Source organism: Parasteatoda tepidariorum, chromosome 5 (assembly GCF_982258835.1).
Source record: "Parasteatoda tepidariorum strain Cologne lab strain chromosome 5, Ptep-v5.0, whole genome shotgun sequence".
In the NCBI taxonomy this organism is placed as follows: domain Eukaryota; kingdom Metazoa; phylum Arthropoda; class Arachnida; order Araneae; family Theridiidae; genus Parasteatoda; species Parasteatoda tepidariorum.
The window spans coordinates 83,857,735-83,875,044 of record NC_141759.1 but is presented as its reverse complement, the minus strand read 5'-3'; the positions used below and the strand labels follow the sequence as shown (position 1 = coordinate 83,875,044).

At 29.9% G+C, this 17,310-nt stretch overlaps 2 protein-coding genes across 3 annotated transcripts in view; one reads left to right on the top strand and one right to left on the bottom strand.

The window, feature by feature from the left end:
- The window catches only part of LOC107451747 (no mechanoreceptor potential A), a 72,122-nt gene extending 56,196 nt beyond the window's left edge, over window positions 1-15,926 (bottom strand). For both annotated transcript variants that reach the window (XM_043044121.3, XM_043044122.3), the window contains exons 1-2: window positions 15,787-15,926; window positions 7,058-7,137 (exon numbers count right to left, since the gene is read on the bottom strand). In XM_043044121.3, coding sequence (XP_042900055.2) covers window positions 7,058-7,124 — 67 coding nt within the window. In that variant the 5' untranslated portion in view covers window positions 7,125-7,137; window positions 15,787-15,926. The remainder of the gene's footprint in view (window positions 1-7,057; window positions 7,138-15,786) is intronic.
- Window positions 1-17,310, top strand: part of LOC107451748 (UDP-N-acetylglucosamine transporter) — a 62,839-nt gene that overhangs the window by 7,286 nt on the left and 38,243 nt on the right. The gene's annotated exons all lie outside the window — the stretch shown is intronic.

Below are 17,310 nucleotides of genomic sequence, written 5' to 3'. Positions count from 1 at the left end.
CGCAGAAGGGGCACAATTCCTTTTATGCATATTTTTTGACGCTTTAACTACAAGCAAAAATATATTTTGGTATTTTCAATTATTAAAAAAAAGTCTAATAGTTAATAAAAAATTCTGTTAGATAATCGGAATTACATTTGTACTAAAATACAATATCCAAAAAAAAGTCGTTTGAAAAATTTCGTTTTTCATTCATATTCAAAAATTCATCAATAATTGATTGTGTAAATTAAAGAAATTTCAATAATGAATAAGAGTTTCTCTTTGATCATCTAAATAACTGAAAATAAGTGCAAATATAAAGAATTATTGTTCGGAAGTGAGCTGTGTTTAGAAGATTTTACCTTTAACCCAGAAAAAGACACAGGTGTTTCATACCGTATTTCCTAACTTTAAATTATTAAAATGCTAAACATAATATTTTTCACTTATTTTGACCTACAAAATAATGAAAAAGTATGAAAATATGTTTAATAAAAATTCTGCGTCAAAGGTATAAAAGTATTAATAACCCAGAAGGTTATGTTACAATAGAAATATGTTTTTGGGTTGAAAGGGAAAAAGTTGTCGTGACAGCAGCGATTTATTAATTGGTAGGTTAAATTAGATTTTAACCTATAAAAATCTTAAGGTTTTATCTTTCAATCGTTTTCAAAAAACAGCATGATTTCGAAACAAAATTTTTAGATTTAAAAAACAACATTGAAGTTAAGATATAAAATTGTCAACTTTCGAAATGGTGACTTTTAATGCTTTGTTAGGGCAACGATTTAATACTACGGTTTTTAAAAGCACGATTCGTAATAAAAAATGTGTCATCAAAATTATGAATATAAAATGTATTTTAATAAGTTATTATTCACCACTTTGCTTGAGACTTCTAAATAAATATATATTGTGGCGAAATATTATGAATAGAATTTTTCATTTTAAAGAAGCTAATGAAAAGATATTTAAAACGACTTCCTTACACTATTAAAACCACTTTTTTTCGACATATTTTTCACGCTTTTTAGCCCTTTTACGGGCCCTTTATTTCTAGTAAAGGTAAATTAAAGTATTTTTGGAATTGAAATTGTTTTAAGAACAGTAATTGATATAAAAAAAATTCATTTAGTTTATAGAAATGCCATTTTTTTGGTGGTGAATATATTTAACATGACCTATTAGGAACTTACTGACTTTTATTTTTCTTTATTTATAAAATAAATTCCTTAAATGCTACAAACTTCAAAAGGAATTATGTATTTTAAAAATTTTATACGTTTTTTAAAAGTGACAAATGGTTACCAATTTTATTCAAACTCACTTCAAGAAAGCTGAAGTTATTGAAAAATGGAAACCTAAGTTAAAAGTGGTAAAACGTGGTGGTAAGTATACTTACCACGGCCTTAAAAAGGGTTAATTATAGTATGTTCTCAAAATTCTTGTTATGTCCAAAAAATATTTTTCTCCTGAGTATTATAAATCCACCTAATGTTAATTTGAATGCCTGCGTCGAAAAGTTTCTTCTTAAAACTTTGCTATGCTTAAATTTTTTTTTCTTTTAATAGAAAAAGAATTTTTTCAGAAAAATCACAATGTAAGTTTATTGTAAGCTAATTCCCTTCTATTTAATGCATAATTATTTTCGTCTTACTTTTAAAAATTAAATTATGATTGTTGTATTTACATATTTATAGTCAGCTATCATTACATGCATATTTATAAGTAGGTATTCTTATATATCAGGGGGGGGGGGGCAACCTGCGGCTCGCTAGCCACATGCGGCTCTTTGAAGGATTATTTGTGGCTCTCGATAAATGTACCTGAGTTCTCTTTTCATTTTTGGGCTATTATATTTTAAAAAATTATTATCGTTCCGTATGTGTTTCAAAATGTCTTTTAAATTACTGACAACAAATATGAAAGAATAAGTGCAAAGTTGTAACAAATTTCATTTCCGTCCAAGTTAAGAATGATATGACTCATCGAAAACTGCTCGATCGAACATAAACAGTGGTGTAATCGACTGACTCCAGACCGATTTTGAATTTGTTTCCAAACCAATTTTTAATTGCAGGGGAAAGATGAAATAATATCTGACTTCTCACAGTGTATATTTAGTTTTCAAACTAAATTACAACTTTTTCAAAAGGACATTAAAAATAAAATATTTTGTCATTTTCCTAGAATAAAAAAAAATTGTTCCCAGATTAAACACGAAAAACTCAACTAGTATTTAAAAAAGCTAGATGGATATTGACGAAATTCCAAAAGAGAATTCAAGACTTGAAATATTTTAAATCGTCTCTTGATTTTTTTCTGAATCCATTTGAAATTAACATAATTCAAGGTGAGTTTTCCATTTCCAATATAATTATGATCCAAAAAAGCATCTGGAGAATTAGAATTGATAGAGATGCAAAAAGATTAAGCTCTACAATTAAAATATAAGTCGGCGTCGATTGCTGAATTTTGGAAATTTGTACCAGAATCGAAGTATCCTGAATTAAAAAAGGTTGCTTGTCGAATTATTTCAATATTCGGAACAACGTACTTATGGGAATCATTTTTTTCCACTTTAAAATTCGTGAAATCCAAACACCGATCAGTATTAACTAACCAGCATCTCAAAGAATTACTGCGAAGTGCTGTCACCAATTGTTCACCAAATTTTAAGGAATTATCAAGAGAAGTAAAATAAATGTGTTTAATTTTTGATATTCAAATTCAATGCATATATTTTGTACTTTTATTTATATGTTTTCAATAAATATAATGTCTGTAAAAAAAATTTTAATACCTCTTTTGCATACCTTTTAAATACGTTTTTAATTGCGGCTCGCGAAAAATTTCAAATTTTGAAATATGGCTCGACTATCAAGCAGCTTGGCCACCCCTGTTCACCAACCATGTATCATGACTCTACTTTTTAGAGTCATATTTTAGAATATTTTTTCTACTTTTAAGACCATATTTAGCTCTGAACTTGTTATCTCGAAAACTCGGTATCTCAATTTTTTTTTCAGAGTACCTTCGATTTTGAGATATCGAGAGTAAACTGCAGTTGTATTATTTTAGGTTAAAATAAGTGAAAAATATTATATTTAGCCTTTTAATAATTTATGGTTATAAAACTCAGCAGGAAATACCGATATTTTTCTGAGTTAAGGTAAAATCTTCCAAGCTCGGCTTATTTCCAAACAAAATTTTTTAAATTGTGCACTTATTTGCATTATTTTAGATCTAAGAACACGGTTATAAAATTTAAATAAATCATAAATCTGTAGATTTTGACCTTCTCGCTTGTCTGCACGATCTGAACTGACTCATTTCAAAACTTAAAAAAATACTAGAAGCGTAAAAATTATATTTCACACTGAAATAGACAAATCAACAATGACAAAAGTAAAATATTTACTTTTTTAAATCTACCTCTATTTTTTACTTAAAAGAGAATAATATACATATAAATTATAATTAAATAATACATATAAATTTTAATTTAAGTTAAGATTACAAGATTATACAAGTATATTTGTTATGTTATGTATTAGACCATCTAAAAAATTAATTTTTGTAGATCTCTTAATACTATGAGCCTTCCTGGAGGACAGAATGTTTAATATATCTATTTTTCGAGTGCAAATGATATTTTTGCTTCCTTCGATTGAAATTTGTTGATGAAAAAGTATAAGCTCTAAACTATTTTGTCTTTAAAATCTATTCACGTACTTGACCTTCGATTTTTAATAATTATTTCCTTCCTTCCTATTTAATCTAAAAAACAAACAATGCTTAATAACCAAACAAATACTTAACGCATCGAATTGTCCCTATATGTAAATTATTTTATCCGACATCCTATCAGATGTTACTGTGACAAAAGATATGGTAAATATTCTTGTTTTTTTGTCATTGAACAAGGCGAAGCTGTTGTACTGTATCACTGTGTAAATTTATGGCAACCAAATTTGTTTGCAATGAATGGTGAGATATACCATTTTGCGGAAATATCTAATAAATTCATTATTTCTCTCGGTAATTGTGGTAAATAAATTGGGTCAGTGTAGCATTTTTAGTACTTTGTATTTATAAGATGTAACAAAAAACAAAGTAATCTCCGCTGGTTGGAAGGGTAAAGACCAAAAATTTAGTGAATGATTTTAGAAGTCACCAGACCAAAAATATTGACACACGATCATTTCCTTCAGATAGTATGTTTTTAAATTTAAAGATAATTATCTTATTTGACTTTTTCACATATTGTAATTCAGAAATAATTACTTCCCATCAGATGGTGTATCCTTATATAAGCAGGCCTTCCAGCTACTACGCATTTTGCAGAATATTTTCTAGGATGGTAGACTTTTCAAAACCCAAATTGCTACATTAAAACCTATTTCCAAATAGAGCAGCTAATTAACATTTCTGAAACTCTCCTGAATAGCTCTCTTAAGAATGAATTAGTTAAATGTAGTGGAGAGCAGCACAGCTGTTAACAAAACTACTACTTGAAAACTTATTTCCGAAGAGCGCAGATAAGCAGTATTTCTGAAACTCTCCTGAATAGCTCTATTAAGAATGAATTAGTTAAATGTAGTGGAGAGCAACACAACTGTTAACAAAACTATCACTTGTAAACCTATATCCAAAGAGCGCAGATAAATAGCATTTCTGAAACTCTCCTGAATAGCTTTCTTAAGAATGAATTAGTTAAATGTAGTGGAGGGCAACACAACTGTTAATAAAAATACTAATTGAAAACTTATTTCCATAGAGCTAAACTAAGCAGCATTTCACTCTTCTAAATAGTTCTTTTAAGAATATTTAAATTAGTTAAATGTAGTGGAGGGCGCACCACAGCTGTTAACAAAACTACTGTACTTGAAAACTTATTTCCGAAGAGCGCAGATAAATAACTTTTCTGAAACTACTCTTCTAAATAGGTTTCTTAAAAATATTTGAATTAGTTAAATGTAGTGGAGGGCAACACAACTGTTAATAAAACTACCACTTGTAAAGATATATCCAAAGAGCAGAGCTTACTAGCATTTTTGAAATTCTCCTGAATCAAATGCATTTTTACTTTAATTTAAATCGATGAAAAGGAAATTTTATATTCGCTACAATTATTTTTTAAATTAACGAAAAGGTAATCTTTTTCTCCTTTAACCCTTTCGCGCCGACTGTCACAAATACGTGCCAGCATAAAACCGTATCAACCAGGGTAAAAAGATAAAACTGGTAATCAAAGTATTTCTTTAGCAGTTTATTTGTGGGCGGAGTTATAATTGTTTGATTTATTTAATTCACCATTACTTTGTTCAAAATAAAACTATTTAGTTATACTTTGAATTAACATTGATTATATCTATGATTAAACTAACAATAATTAAAGTAAAAGCAAAGTAAGTCTGTCAAATTAGAAACGACTACATTTAAGTTACCGTTTTTTTATTTAATTACGTCCTGATCCTGATTTTGTACGAATGTTTTTCTGAATCACCCGTCCCCAAGGGATTAAAAAAAAGAAAAGAAAAGGTGAAAAATCAAAAATATTTTCAAGAAATTACTTGGTAAATGCTAATTTCTTGGTTTTGTTGTTTTAATGTGTAGGGGGGGGGAGAAAAATCTAAACAGGCTCTGAAACGCTGCTCACCATTTCTCTGTTTTTGCTTTGACCAAGATCTTTATAATTTATGTGTTTCAAAAAACTTAATTCATCTAAGTGAACATTTATATGAGTTATCAACTTTTTCCGTCTTTGAAAGGCAATTTTTCTAAAATATCTGAAATGGTAACTAAGTTTACTGCCTTTATTTATTTATTTTTATTGATTTATTATTTTTTTGTTGTTTAATAAATTTGATTTATGATGAATTTGGCTTCAGCTGAAAATAAATAATATGAAAAGATTAAACTTTTGTATACTACTTAGCCAGAAAAATATCAAAAAATAGTTACGAAATTATTTAATTACAGATTTGTTTTCAGGATAAACAGATTATCCATTTGAACTAAACTAATGTGAAAACTTGTATTTTCATTAAAAAAATTTATCTTTTGACGAGATTTTATAAAAAGTAAAGGAAATCCTAAAACTCCATAACTTTTACTGCTATTGGTTTAAACTGCTCATTCTAATTTTTAAAAGGAAGAGTAACACTCCCGCGTAGTTGCCAACTCTTGCGGAGTTTTTCATAAAATTTATTGTCAAATCTTAAGTGGTAGAAAAATTTAGGTTTTCATTTTCTCTTTAATTCTTGTATTTATAAATTTAATGTATAAAGATTTTGGGCACCACTACTTGTAAATAATTTGAACATTTTTGTAAATGCCGGATTTTCCAATGTTGTATTAACTCTCTCACAAGGAAAAAAATATAGCAAAATTTTTTCCTTACAATAGAAATTGAAATGTTATTTTAGAGCTACTTGAGAAAATATTCTTAGAAAAAAGTGAAACTTCGCAGAGTCCTTGTGTAGCGATTTCGATGTAAATTTATTATGTTTTGTGTAACTAACATCACCAACTTTAAAATAAAATGCGTTGCATGTGTTGAAATTATTCCAGGTAAAATTTATTTACTAAAGTACATAAAATTCCCTCCTGAAATAGCTAACTCAACTCCACCAACAAATATTTCATACGAATTTACTACTTTAACTACGTTTGCGCTTAAACATTGCTGAGTTTTCTTTGTAGCAATTTACACTAAACTGCAACTTTAAAAGTCATCTAAGGTCAAAATTGAAAAGTCCCATTTTCTTTTAAATTCTATAAGTCATATTTGAAGAAAAAAAATGTTTGCTTAATCGAATGAAATGTAACTAATTGTCATTTTGTTTAAAAAAATATCTTCCATTTCATAATATCCTTGAAATGTCTGAGATACGAAATAGGGGGCTTGGGGTTATGATCAAGGGCGCCTTAGAGGTCTAAGGTTACATGACCTTGACTCCAAGAAATTGAGTGATTATTTTAAAATTATTTAATCCAAGTGAATCCAAACAGGTAGTAATCCATTTGGCGCACAGATCCTGCAAAGAAATAGCCAAGACGTTTGACTTACCCTCAGTAAGGATGCGAAGAGCAGCCAAAAATGACACCAGTGGCACCATCTTCCGGCTAATCACCATCTTGTGGTCCCACCTACATGAAGAAAAACATGTTGGCTCATTGCTTGCCAAAGGTTGCTATGCATGAAACCCGATGTCCACTGTCCACCAACGTCGTTACGGTGCTTGGGCATGCCTGACCATTGGTCTGAGGGGTTTGGATTTTTGCTAAATTCAACAATTATTTCATTGTGGGGACGATTCAAATTGAGTTCCGAAATCGTTTTCCCGGATGATGTTCCATGGGTGAACGAACTAGATTTTTTTTAAATGTATTTTTATTTCATAGTTTTCTACTTCCGGATGTTGAGAGAGGATTGAGCAAAAGCAACACCGGTATTCGTCGATGGACTCATGACGTTGCTGATTTTTTTCTTTTTTTTTTAAACATGGATTTGTTTGTTTGTTGTTGGAAATAACGGGGACAGTTGTCCACCAATCGGGATGAAGTTCTCATGGATTTCGAATGAAATAAAAACACAGAATGCCAGAAAAAAAAATAGCGATACATTGAGGTCAGTGGGGCAGAATTTTAAACACAGCTTAGTCCAAAAGGGTGTAGGAGTGCTGCTTGTGAAAGGAAAATCGAATTGGTTCCCTTACACTGCATCCGTTGGATGGACAAAAGATGGAGATCGTTTTTCATGAATCAAATTTCTCTACGTTTTAAGAAGAAAAAAAATGTCGCCAACATTGACCATCTAAAAACTTCATGCATGACTAATGCATTGATTGTAATTAAATATCAGTATACAAATTTAAAAAAAAAATCTTTGCTGGTGCACATTAAAATGCATAGTCATTGATACCTTCAATTAACATGACATCGTATACAAGGTGAAGCTAATAATGTTTCGAACTGATCGATTAACTCCAGAAAATATTATATGAATTATATATCCATTTAATATGTTTATAATCAGATACCTATTTAACATGTTTCCAATTAACTTCCTTAATACCTTCAATTAACATGAAATCGTAAACAAGGTGAAGCTATTAATGCTTAGAACCGATCTATTAACTCCTGAAAATATTATGTGAATTATATATCCATTTAATATGTTTATAATCAGATACCTATTTAACATGTTTCCAATTAACTTCCTTAATACCTTCAATTAACATGAAATCATATACAAGGTGAAGCTATTAATGTTTAGAACCGATCTATTAACTCCTGAAAATATTATGTGAATTAGATATCTACCCATTTAATATATTTATAATCAGATACCTATTTAACATGTTTCCAATTAACTTCCTTAATACCTTCAATTAACATGAAATCATATACAAGTTGAAGCTATTAATGCTTAGAACCGATCTATTAACTCCTGAAAATATTATGTGAATTATATATCCATTTAATATGTTTATAATCAGATACCTATTTAACATGTTTCCAATTAACTTCCTTAATACCTTCAATTAACATGAAATCATATACAAGGTGAAGCTATTAATGTTTAGAACCGATCTATTAACTCCTGAAAATATTATGTGAATTAGATACCCATTTAATATATTTATAATCAGATACCTATTTAACATGTTTCTAATTAACTTAATATGATCTAATATACTTCTATTTAGCGTAAATTATTCACAAAGTGCTGCTATGCCTTCTATTAACATGAAATTATATGGAAGGTGCGGTTATACCTTTAATTAACATGATATTATAAGCAAGGTGCGGCGAGTAATTTTTAAAACCGATCTAAACTTAAAACCGTTTTATATGCTTCGAATCACCGTAACCTGATCCAATATGCTTCTATTAACATAAAACTATTCACAATGTGAGGTTATACCTTCAATTAACATTATATACAATGCGAGACTGTTTCTTCTATCAACATGAAATTATACACAAGGTGCGACTATACCTTCAATTAACATGAAATTATATACAGTACACTATATATACACTACTTTTCTCGAAAATCTATTTTGAAGCACTTATTTTTTTCAACTGTACGACAGATGTGTGTAAATACAATGAAATATATATTGAGATCTTTTAATCCGAGAATTTTTAATTCTTTTCAAAATTTACTTTTTTTTTTTTTTATAACCGTCGTTTAACGGCCGGTCCAATTTTTGAGTTCACGACTACCAATGTTCACCTTTGTAGCCTTGCAGTTTTGAACCCGATCCAGAAGACGAGGGAAATACTGGATCAAGTTTTTGGGAAAAAATTGCGTTCGAGGAGGGCTTTTTGCGGGAACCAACCCGCATTCGCGTAACATGGTGAGGAAAACCACGAAATCCTCCCATGATTATTCTGACGGCAAGAAGTCTCTAATAAACCATGATCCGTCTACCACTGAGTATATTTTACGTCAGCACTGTGGTCGGTACCAGCCGGGTGCGGAATTCGTATTGACCAGTCATATAGCTGAGATTCGAAACCGGGGTAACGTTATTGGAAAGAGAGCGCTTTATCACCTGAGCCACCATGACTCTTAATTTAGGGTTATCATCACGACACAAAAAATTATTGGTAAAGAATAATGCGATAGCTGAGGAAAGCGATATGGAAAAAGATTGTGACCACTAGAGCTCATAAATAAATCAACTATGCATAGAAATAAAAATGTATAAATGTTTACATACCCTTAAATATTTGAGCTAGCGAAATAATTTTTCCAGTACAAAAGCAGAAATTTTAAAGCGAAAAACACTTTCATGGTTTTTTCATATCTATACAATATGCCATATTGATGGAATGCCTCTTTAAATATCTGATTAAATTATTGATGCACATGCATTGGTGGACAAAATTCTAATTTATTAAAAAATTAATACTTCATGTTTGTTACTATTTGAGAAAATATTTCCTGAAACTACGGAAATTTCCTAGTAGTTAAAGTGTTTGTGTTTACAATAAATGTCAAAAATAAATGACCTTCTGTTGAATTAAGGAAGCTTTATTCAGCAACTACCGCAGGAAACTATCTTCTACCGCCAAAATTAGCAACAGTGAGATTTTTGAGACAAAACAAACAATAATATCAAGTACAATATTTTAATATTTTTTGCCTTTCTATAAATTCAAAACTCTTCTTATGTTGGAGATTATATAAAATAACCGATTTTATTAGAATAAAAAAATCATTTAGAACATAATATGCATGATTTTGTTATTTTAGCTTTCATTTAGTCTTTCGATTTTTGTTCGTTTAATTAATCTTGATTATTTTTAGTCATCGAATAAATCGATTTATTATTTTTCTCTCAGAAATTGAGCAAAGAAAAAAAAAATTTCAAAGCCAATTTAAAAAAATTTTTAAATTTTATATTTTATTTGTTTTAATTTTTTTTCCACATTTTGTCAGATTATATACAGTCATTATACTTTTTATTTGAGCATGAAGTAACTAAAAGAAATCGCTAAACATTATTTTTTTTTGTTATGTTATACAAGACATACGAATTAAATTGTTTTTAAAAAAAGAATAAAACACAAATAAAATTTTAAAAAAGAGGGATAAGATTAAAAAAAAATCTCGTCCAATTTGATTTAGGTGTGTGAAGCTATTCAAAACCACACTGAAAACGGAAATAAAATAATCTATCTATATTATATAAAACGCTAATACGTACGTATGTATCAATAAAACCGATGATATTTCTTTTCTCGCGCTGGCAACAGTTTTCATTTTTAATTGATTGGATTCGGCGCGCAAGAGCACGTAGTGAGCAACCAGATAACAATAACCAGAGTGAGCATTATCAGGTTGTTCAATTCAGATTCATGCACTAAAAACATGACAATATTTAATTTAAACTCAATTAGGAATTAATTAATTAATTGAAGTGAGAATGCTTCAAAAGGCCGCTGTTGAATTGATATTTTTCTACTGGGAGCTACCTAAACGTCTAAAAAAAGTTTAAGTGTTTGTATTGAATGCATTGAATTTTTTTATATTTCGCGTTTATTTATGCATTGAATTTTCCCGCTTTAAAATGCAGAATATTAGTGAAGCAATATTTGATAATTTGTTTTGCTAATATGCTTCTTACTTAGCTAATGTTTTGATTTTTTCACCATGTACAATCTAAATAGCTAATAAACTTTTTTAAAAGCCAATAAGAACATTGGTAGAATTCATCTACATAAGTACAATACTATGTCTTTGATGATAAAATACTATGTCTTTGATGATAATATATTATGTCTTTGTGCTAGAACATTGTGTTCATTGGCGAGCGAGCGCAGCGAGCCATGGTTCACGGCGTGAACCACATAGGATTGCGTAGCAATTCTCGGGGGTTGGCGAGCGTTAGCGAGCAGGGGGCGGAGCCTCCTAGTTATTTTTTAATCTACTAGTCGGATACCTGCAAGTGACGTCATGATAGATAATTCGTTGCATTTGTCGATTCAGGAGCCAATCAGGTTCGACACACAGGCTGACGACGCTTATAGGTATCCAATTAATTCTGCTTTAAATCACATGATCAGGCGTAATCACTTCACTTCTTTTCGAGTTTCAAGTACCCAATTATACAACTAAACACGCAGTTGAAACAAAGTGAGCGCCAGTGCTTTTTTAATCTTTTTTTTATATTTTTGCTTTAAATTTAGAAATGGCACCTTCGAAAAGATTATGACGCATTTAAGCTTTTGAAGACAGAAATGGATGATTAAAATTAAATGAATTAATATATTGCAAACCTACCCATAAAAGCAAAACAATCATACATAAAACTAATTCATGACAAAGCTCAGCGTTAAAGAATTAATTTTTTATACTCTGAGTATTTTAAAATGCTATTTAAATTAACAGCTTATATGCCAATGTTCTATTTTTGGAACAGTTCTTTTTTTTTTCTTCCAAACATTAAGGACTAGTGACTCAAGTCTTTCGTTCTTAGCACTTTCAAATAGCAAAGCAAAACATTGATATTAACCAAAATCTGTTTTTAATCCTTTGACCATTTGACTCAGAAGGGACACTGGTATCCCTTTTCTATATAGTACTTTTTTTTCCTGACGCTCTAGTTGCAAGCAAAAATATATTTTTAAATTTTTCTATTATAAAAAACAGTCAAATAGTTACTTAAAAAATCTTTTGAATTATCGGAATTATGTTTGTACTAAATCATAAAATCCGAAAAATGTACAAATTTTTTTTTTCAATTTCATATTGAAGAATTAAGCAATAATTGATTTTGTAAATTAAAGAAATTTCAATGATAAATAACTGTTTCTCTTAGATCTAAATAACTACAAATAAGTGTATATTTTATTTCATTTTATTTTATAACCGTCGTTGAACAGCCGACCCAATTTTATGGGTTTACGACTACTAATGTTCAACTCCGTAGCCTTGTAATTTTGAATCCAATCCAGAAGACAAGGGAACTCCTGGATAGAGTATTGGGAGAAATATGCCTTCGTGGAGGACTTTTTGATGGATCTAATCCGCATTTGCGTTACATGGAGAGGAAGACCACGAGAACATCCCACGGTTAGCCTGACGGCAAGGGGACTCTAACCCATGATCCGTCTACACTGAGGATATTTCACATCAGCACTGTGATCGGTGCAAGCTGGAAGCGGAATTCGTATCGACTGGGATTCGAACCCGGTTCGCCTCATTGGAAGGCGAACGCTCTATCCCCTGAGCCATCGCGGTTCAAATATGTGTATATTGGAAAAATTATTGTTTGGAAGATTTTAACTTTATCGTAGGAAAAAAAAATTCCGTTGATTTATTCTGTATTTAGAAACCATAAATTAATAAAATACTAAATATTATATTTTTCACTTATTTTGACCTAAATTAATACAAAATCATGAAAAAGTACGAAATATATGTTAATAAAAAATTCCATTTGTGTTTGATACACGTTTAATAAAAGTTGATGAAAATATCTTTAATAAACACTTAAGAGCCAGCTTGCATGATTGAGCGAGGTACTTAACCCAATGTGTGCATAGTCTACTACTTATTCTGAAATTTTTTTAAAAAAATGGTCAAAAGAATTTTTTATTTCTATCGTTTTTCGGAAAAAATAACAATATAGGAGTACCAAAAAAATTTATTTTTTGGTTTGAAAAATATTTTAAAACAAAAAAAAAATTTTTTTTGTAAAACACCATTTGCGAAAATGCAAATAAAAATATTTTAAAAATTTTAATGTGAGTAAAATTTTTCTCTCTTAAAGCTACTATTTTAATATTTAAAAAATGTCCAATACTAGCGTAAAATTGTTTCTTAACTCATAGATGCCACAGGTGACAAAAAATGTATAAAGAGGTAAAAACTTAATTCCCATTTTATTAATTTATTTATTTAACTTACGTAATTATTAAATCGTTACTGCCACAAAGGTATACATTGCAAATTATTCATATTTAAAACGAAAAAATTCTTTGCAAATATTTTATTAGTAAACTGAAAAAAAATATTTTTAAAAAAGTTGCATCTCTTTAAATAGTTTATTACTTTTTATTAACCACCACCTTTTATATTTTTAGTCACCTTGGGCCTCTCTCTAAACTTAATTATGTTTTCTAGTAAATTATCCTTAATCTCTTAAAATAATGTTCATAACAAAATAACTTTCTCAGCACTTTTGAGTTATTTATACAAGAAAAAATAAGTGCTTTCAAATTGCTTCTGGTCCTAAGGGATAATGTAAAAAATTATGTCTTGTTCTGAAATCATGCAGTTATGTTTTTCAACCAATTTAGTAACTATTCGGGGAAATACTCCCTCTAGTTTATATACGAACCTGCTGCAACTTTTTTCATACAGCAAAACAATAGTTCGGATGGTAAACGGTTAATGCAAGCAATAATTTATTTATAATGAATGATGCACTATTAATCTATGACAACTAATAATCATAGAATAATATAGAGATGAAGATTTAAGTTACAAAAATTTTAAATTGACTAGTCGTGACTTTTGTTGTCACCTCACTAAATATATTATATGTATACCAAGCATGCTTGGGAACTAAACACTGGGGGTTCCGCGTTCGGCTGACCACCTAACCAGAACGTCTGCTCCTGCACCCCAGAGCCCAAGGTCAAGAAAACTGAGATGGGCACAGTAGGCTTTGGCCGTCTATGGGCTGTCGCGCTACTGGCCACAGGTTTCAGTACATATATATATATATTTTACACGGTCACACATTTAGTTCTTATTTCTTTTTCAAATTGGCAACAAAGAATTTGGATATCAAACGGGTAATTAGCTTGTCATTAGCTTGAAGGCGTAAACGTACATGTTAACAAATTTATGAATAAAAATTTCTTTCTCGAGAGGACAGCAAAAAAGCGGACTGCAACAAACTGAGCGATAAGTTAGGAATAATAGAAATGTTAAAAGCGAATAGCTCCAGCAAAATGATACACTTTATTTTTTAATTATACTTATATGGGTTCAATAATATAATTTTATTTATTGTTATTGTTATTTATCGATAAATGCGTCATGCTTTTCTGCTTTTTATGTACAATTAAACAAATCGTGCTCGAAGAGCAGAAGAAAGCGTTGATAACAGTTATGAAGGACGTAACATTGAAAGAATGCCTAGGAGACGTGCTGAAATACACGTTTTTTTTAAAGTATGAATATTGTTTTGTTTAAAATTTAAAATTTTTATTCCTGTTACTTATTATTGACTAAAAATTTTAAATTTTTTTAAAGATTTTTAATAATTTATTAAAATTTTTAAGAACTTACGCTGGAAATCATTTCAAATGGGTTTAACTTAGTACTGGTTTACAGTACGTAAAATATCCTCAGTGGTAGACGGATCATGAATAAGAGTCTTTCTTGCCGTTAGGCTAACTGGGAGAGGATTTCGTAGTTTTCCTCTCCGTGTAACACAAATGCGGGTTAGTTCCATTAAAATGTTCTCCACGAAGGTAAGTTTCCCACGAAACATTGTTCAGGAGTTCCCTTGTGTTCTGGATTGGGATCAAAATTACAAAACTGCATAGTTAACTGGTTTGCAAAGCACGCCAAAAAATATTGCATATCAATCTTTTGGGGGTTGTAATTAGAGGGTTGAGCCCACTATTTTAAAACTTAAGTTGCATACAATTCTCGAAAATATAACATTTCACTTTGTGTAACCGATGTAATTTTTACTTTTGCAAATGTTCCGTTTTCGCAACGTACTCTGTTGAAATATTGGTATTCCCTCATTAGAACGGAATTATAAAATTTTGCATATAGATTGTTTTTAAAATACGGATCAAATACAGGAATTATAAAATTTTGTACATAGATTTTTTTTTAAAAAATGCGGATTAAAAACAGGAATTATAAAATTTTGTATATAGATTTTTTTTTAAAAATACGGATTAAATACGGGAATTATAAAATTTTGTACATAGATTTTTTTTAAAAAATACGGAATAAATACAAAGTTTTCAATATAACTGTAACATATTGCATGTTCACAACAGTATGTCTGATTGGGCAAATAAATTAAACTTAAGAAATTAACGGTTGGATTTTTTAAAATGCGTAATAATTATTAAATTCCCAACATAACTTAAGTTATCTCAAATAGTAAATTATATTAATAATAAGTTATATTAATAGTAAGTTATATATTATTAGTAAGTTATCTTTAACAGTATTCTTACTTATAGAAATATCACTTTTTAATGCACACGAATTTAGAGGACTCATTTAAAAATTGAACTTACCAAAAGGAGACACGCGACGATCTAGTAAAACATGTAGTTTACTATATCCTCTACTATCAATGTATTAGTCCTTGCCTTTTCTAATCGCGGTAGTTTTTGTGTTAGGTACAAATCGGGCGGTGGCACATCCCGAAATTCCAGACCAAGACAAACACTGATGGACGATCGTCCCATTTCCCTCTGTCAACATCAACCCTCAACAAAAAAGCAGATGTCCTTCGGAACAGAAAGTCATCACACACGCTTTGACCACTGGTCAAACTTTTATTGTCCCAACGTCCATTAACACAAAGTACGGATTCTGTTTCCGTAGTTTGTGAACGTGTCAGCGTGACTAATTTGCAATTCTTTGTTCGGGAGAAATGTTTCACTCAATTTTGGAACAATTTTTTCAAATGGAATAAAAAGAATTCTGATACAAATAAGTCTGTCTGTATTTTTGAGGAATGACACAATATTTCTCTACCAACCTCCTATGACCTATATAGCGTTTGACTTAAATCAACGATCTCTGCGTTTTACTCTTTGCTCAACCTGCATGTTCAACCTGTATTTTCCATAGAAAACTATTTTCTCTTTCAGTATTCAGTCGGACATCTATTTAACGAACTTCCATTTTGCGAACTTCTCTCTTTTTGCGATTTTTTCCGAGGAACCAAGAACATTTTGAAAATTTCTTCGTTAAATATCTTCTAAATAGCGAAGTGAATTTTCTATTTAACGAAATTTTCTTTGAGGTCCACAAGTTCAAACTTGTTAACGCATTTTATGGGGGAAATGACCTCGAATTGATATTCGAAACCACTTAACTTTTAGAGAAAGCAGCAAAATCCCTTTCCCTTTTTGTTTGCATTTCAAACGAAAAACTCAGACAAAATTAACCGAATTTTATCAGTAGCAATTTAACTTAACCCTTTCGGGATGGGAGAGTCATAAATGTATTCGTAAAGAATCAGTATCAGGATGTTAAAAAATAAAAAAGTGGTAGCTTAAGTTTGGGCATGGCTAATTTGATAGACATTTTTTTGCTTTCACTTTAAATCTAACACATTCAATCCACTTGTGTTGAAAGTGTAACTATACAATTTTTAATACGAACTAAGTGGTGAATTAAATAAAGCAAACGATCATTACAAATAAATTGCTATAAAATAGTTGTGCTACCAGTTTTATCTTTTTTACCCTGATTATCGCCACCCTGAGAATGCATATATGACTCTCCCGTCTCGAAAAGGTTAATAACGCATGTGGTAATGTATGTTTAAAATTACTTTTATAATATATGCAGCTTTAATTTTAGACATTAATTTAGCTTTTTTTAGTTGAAAAAGTATGTAGCATGATAGTATGACATTGGATAATGTCTTACTCAATTTTAACTTTCCCATGCAGATTTCTTTTATGACTTAGATTTTTAAAATAAATAGTAAATATTAATATACAAGATAAAGGTGTATTAATTGCTATTTTAATTATGTGTAGTGTTTATGAATTTAAAACCTGTTTTGCGTTGTAAGTTCTTCA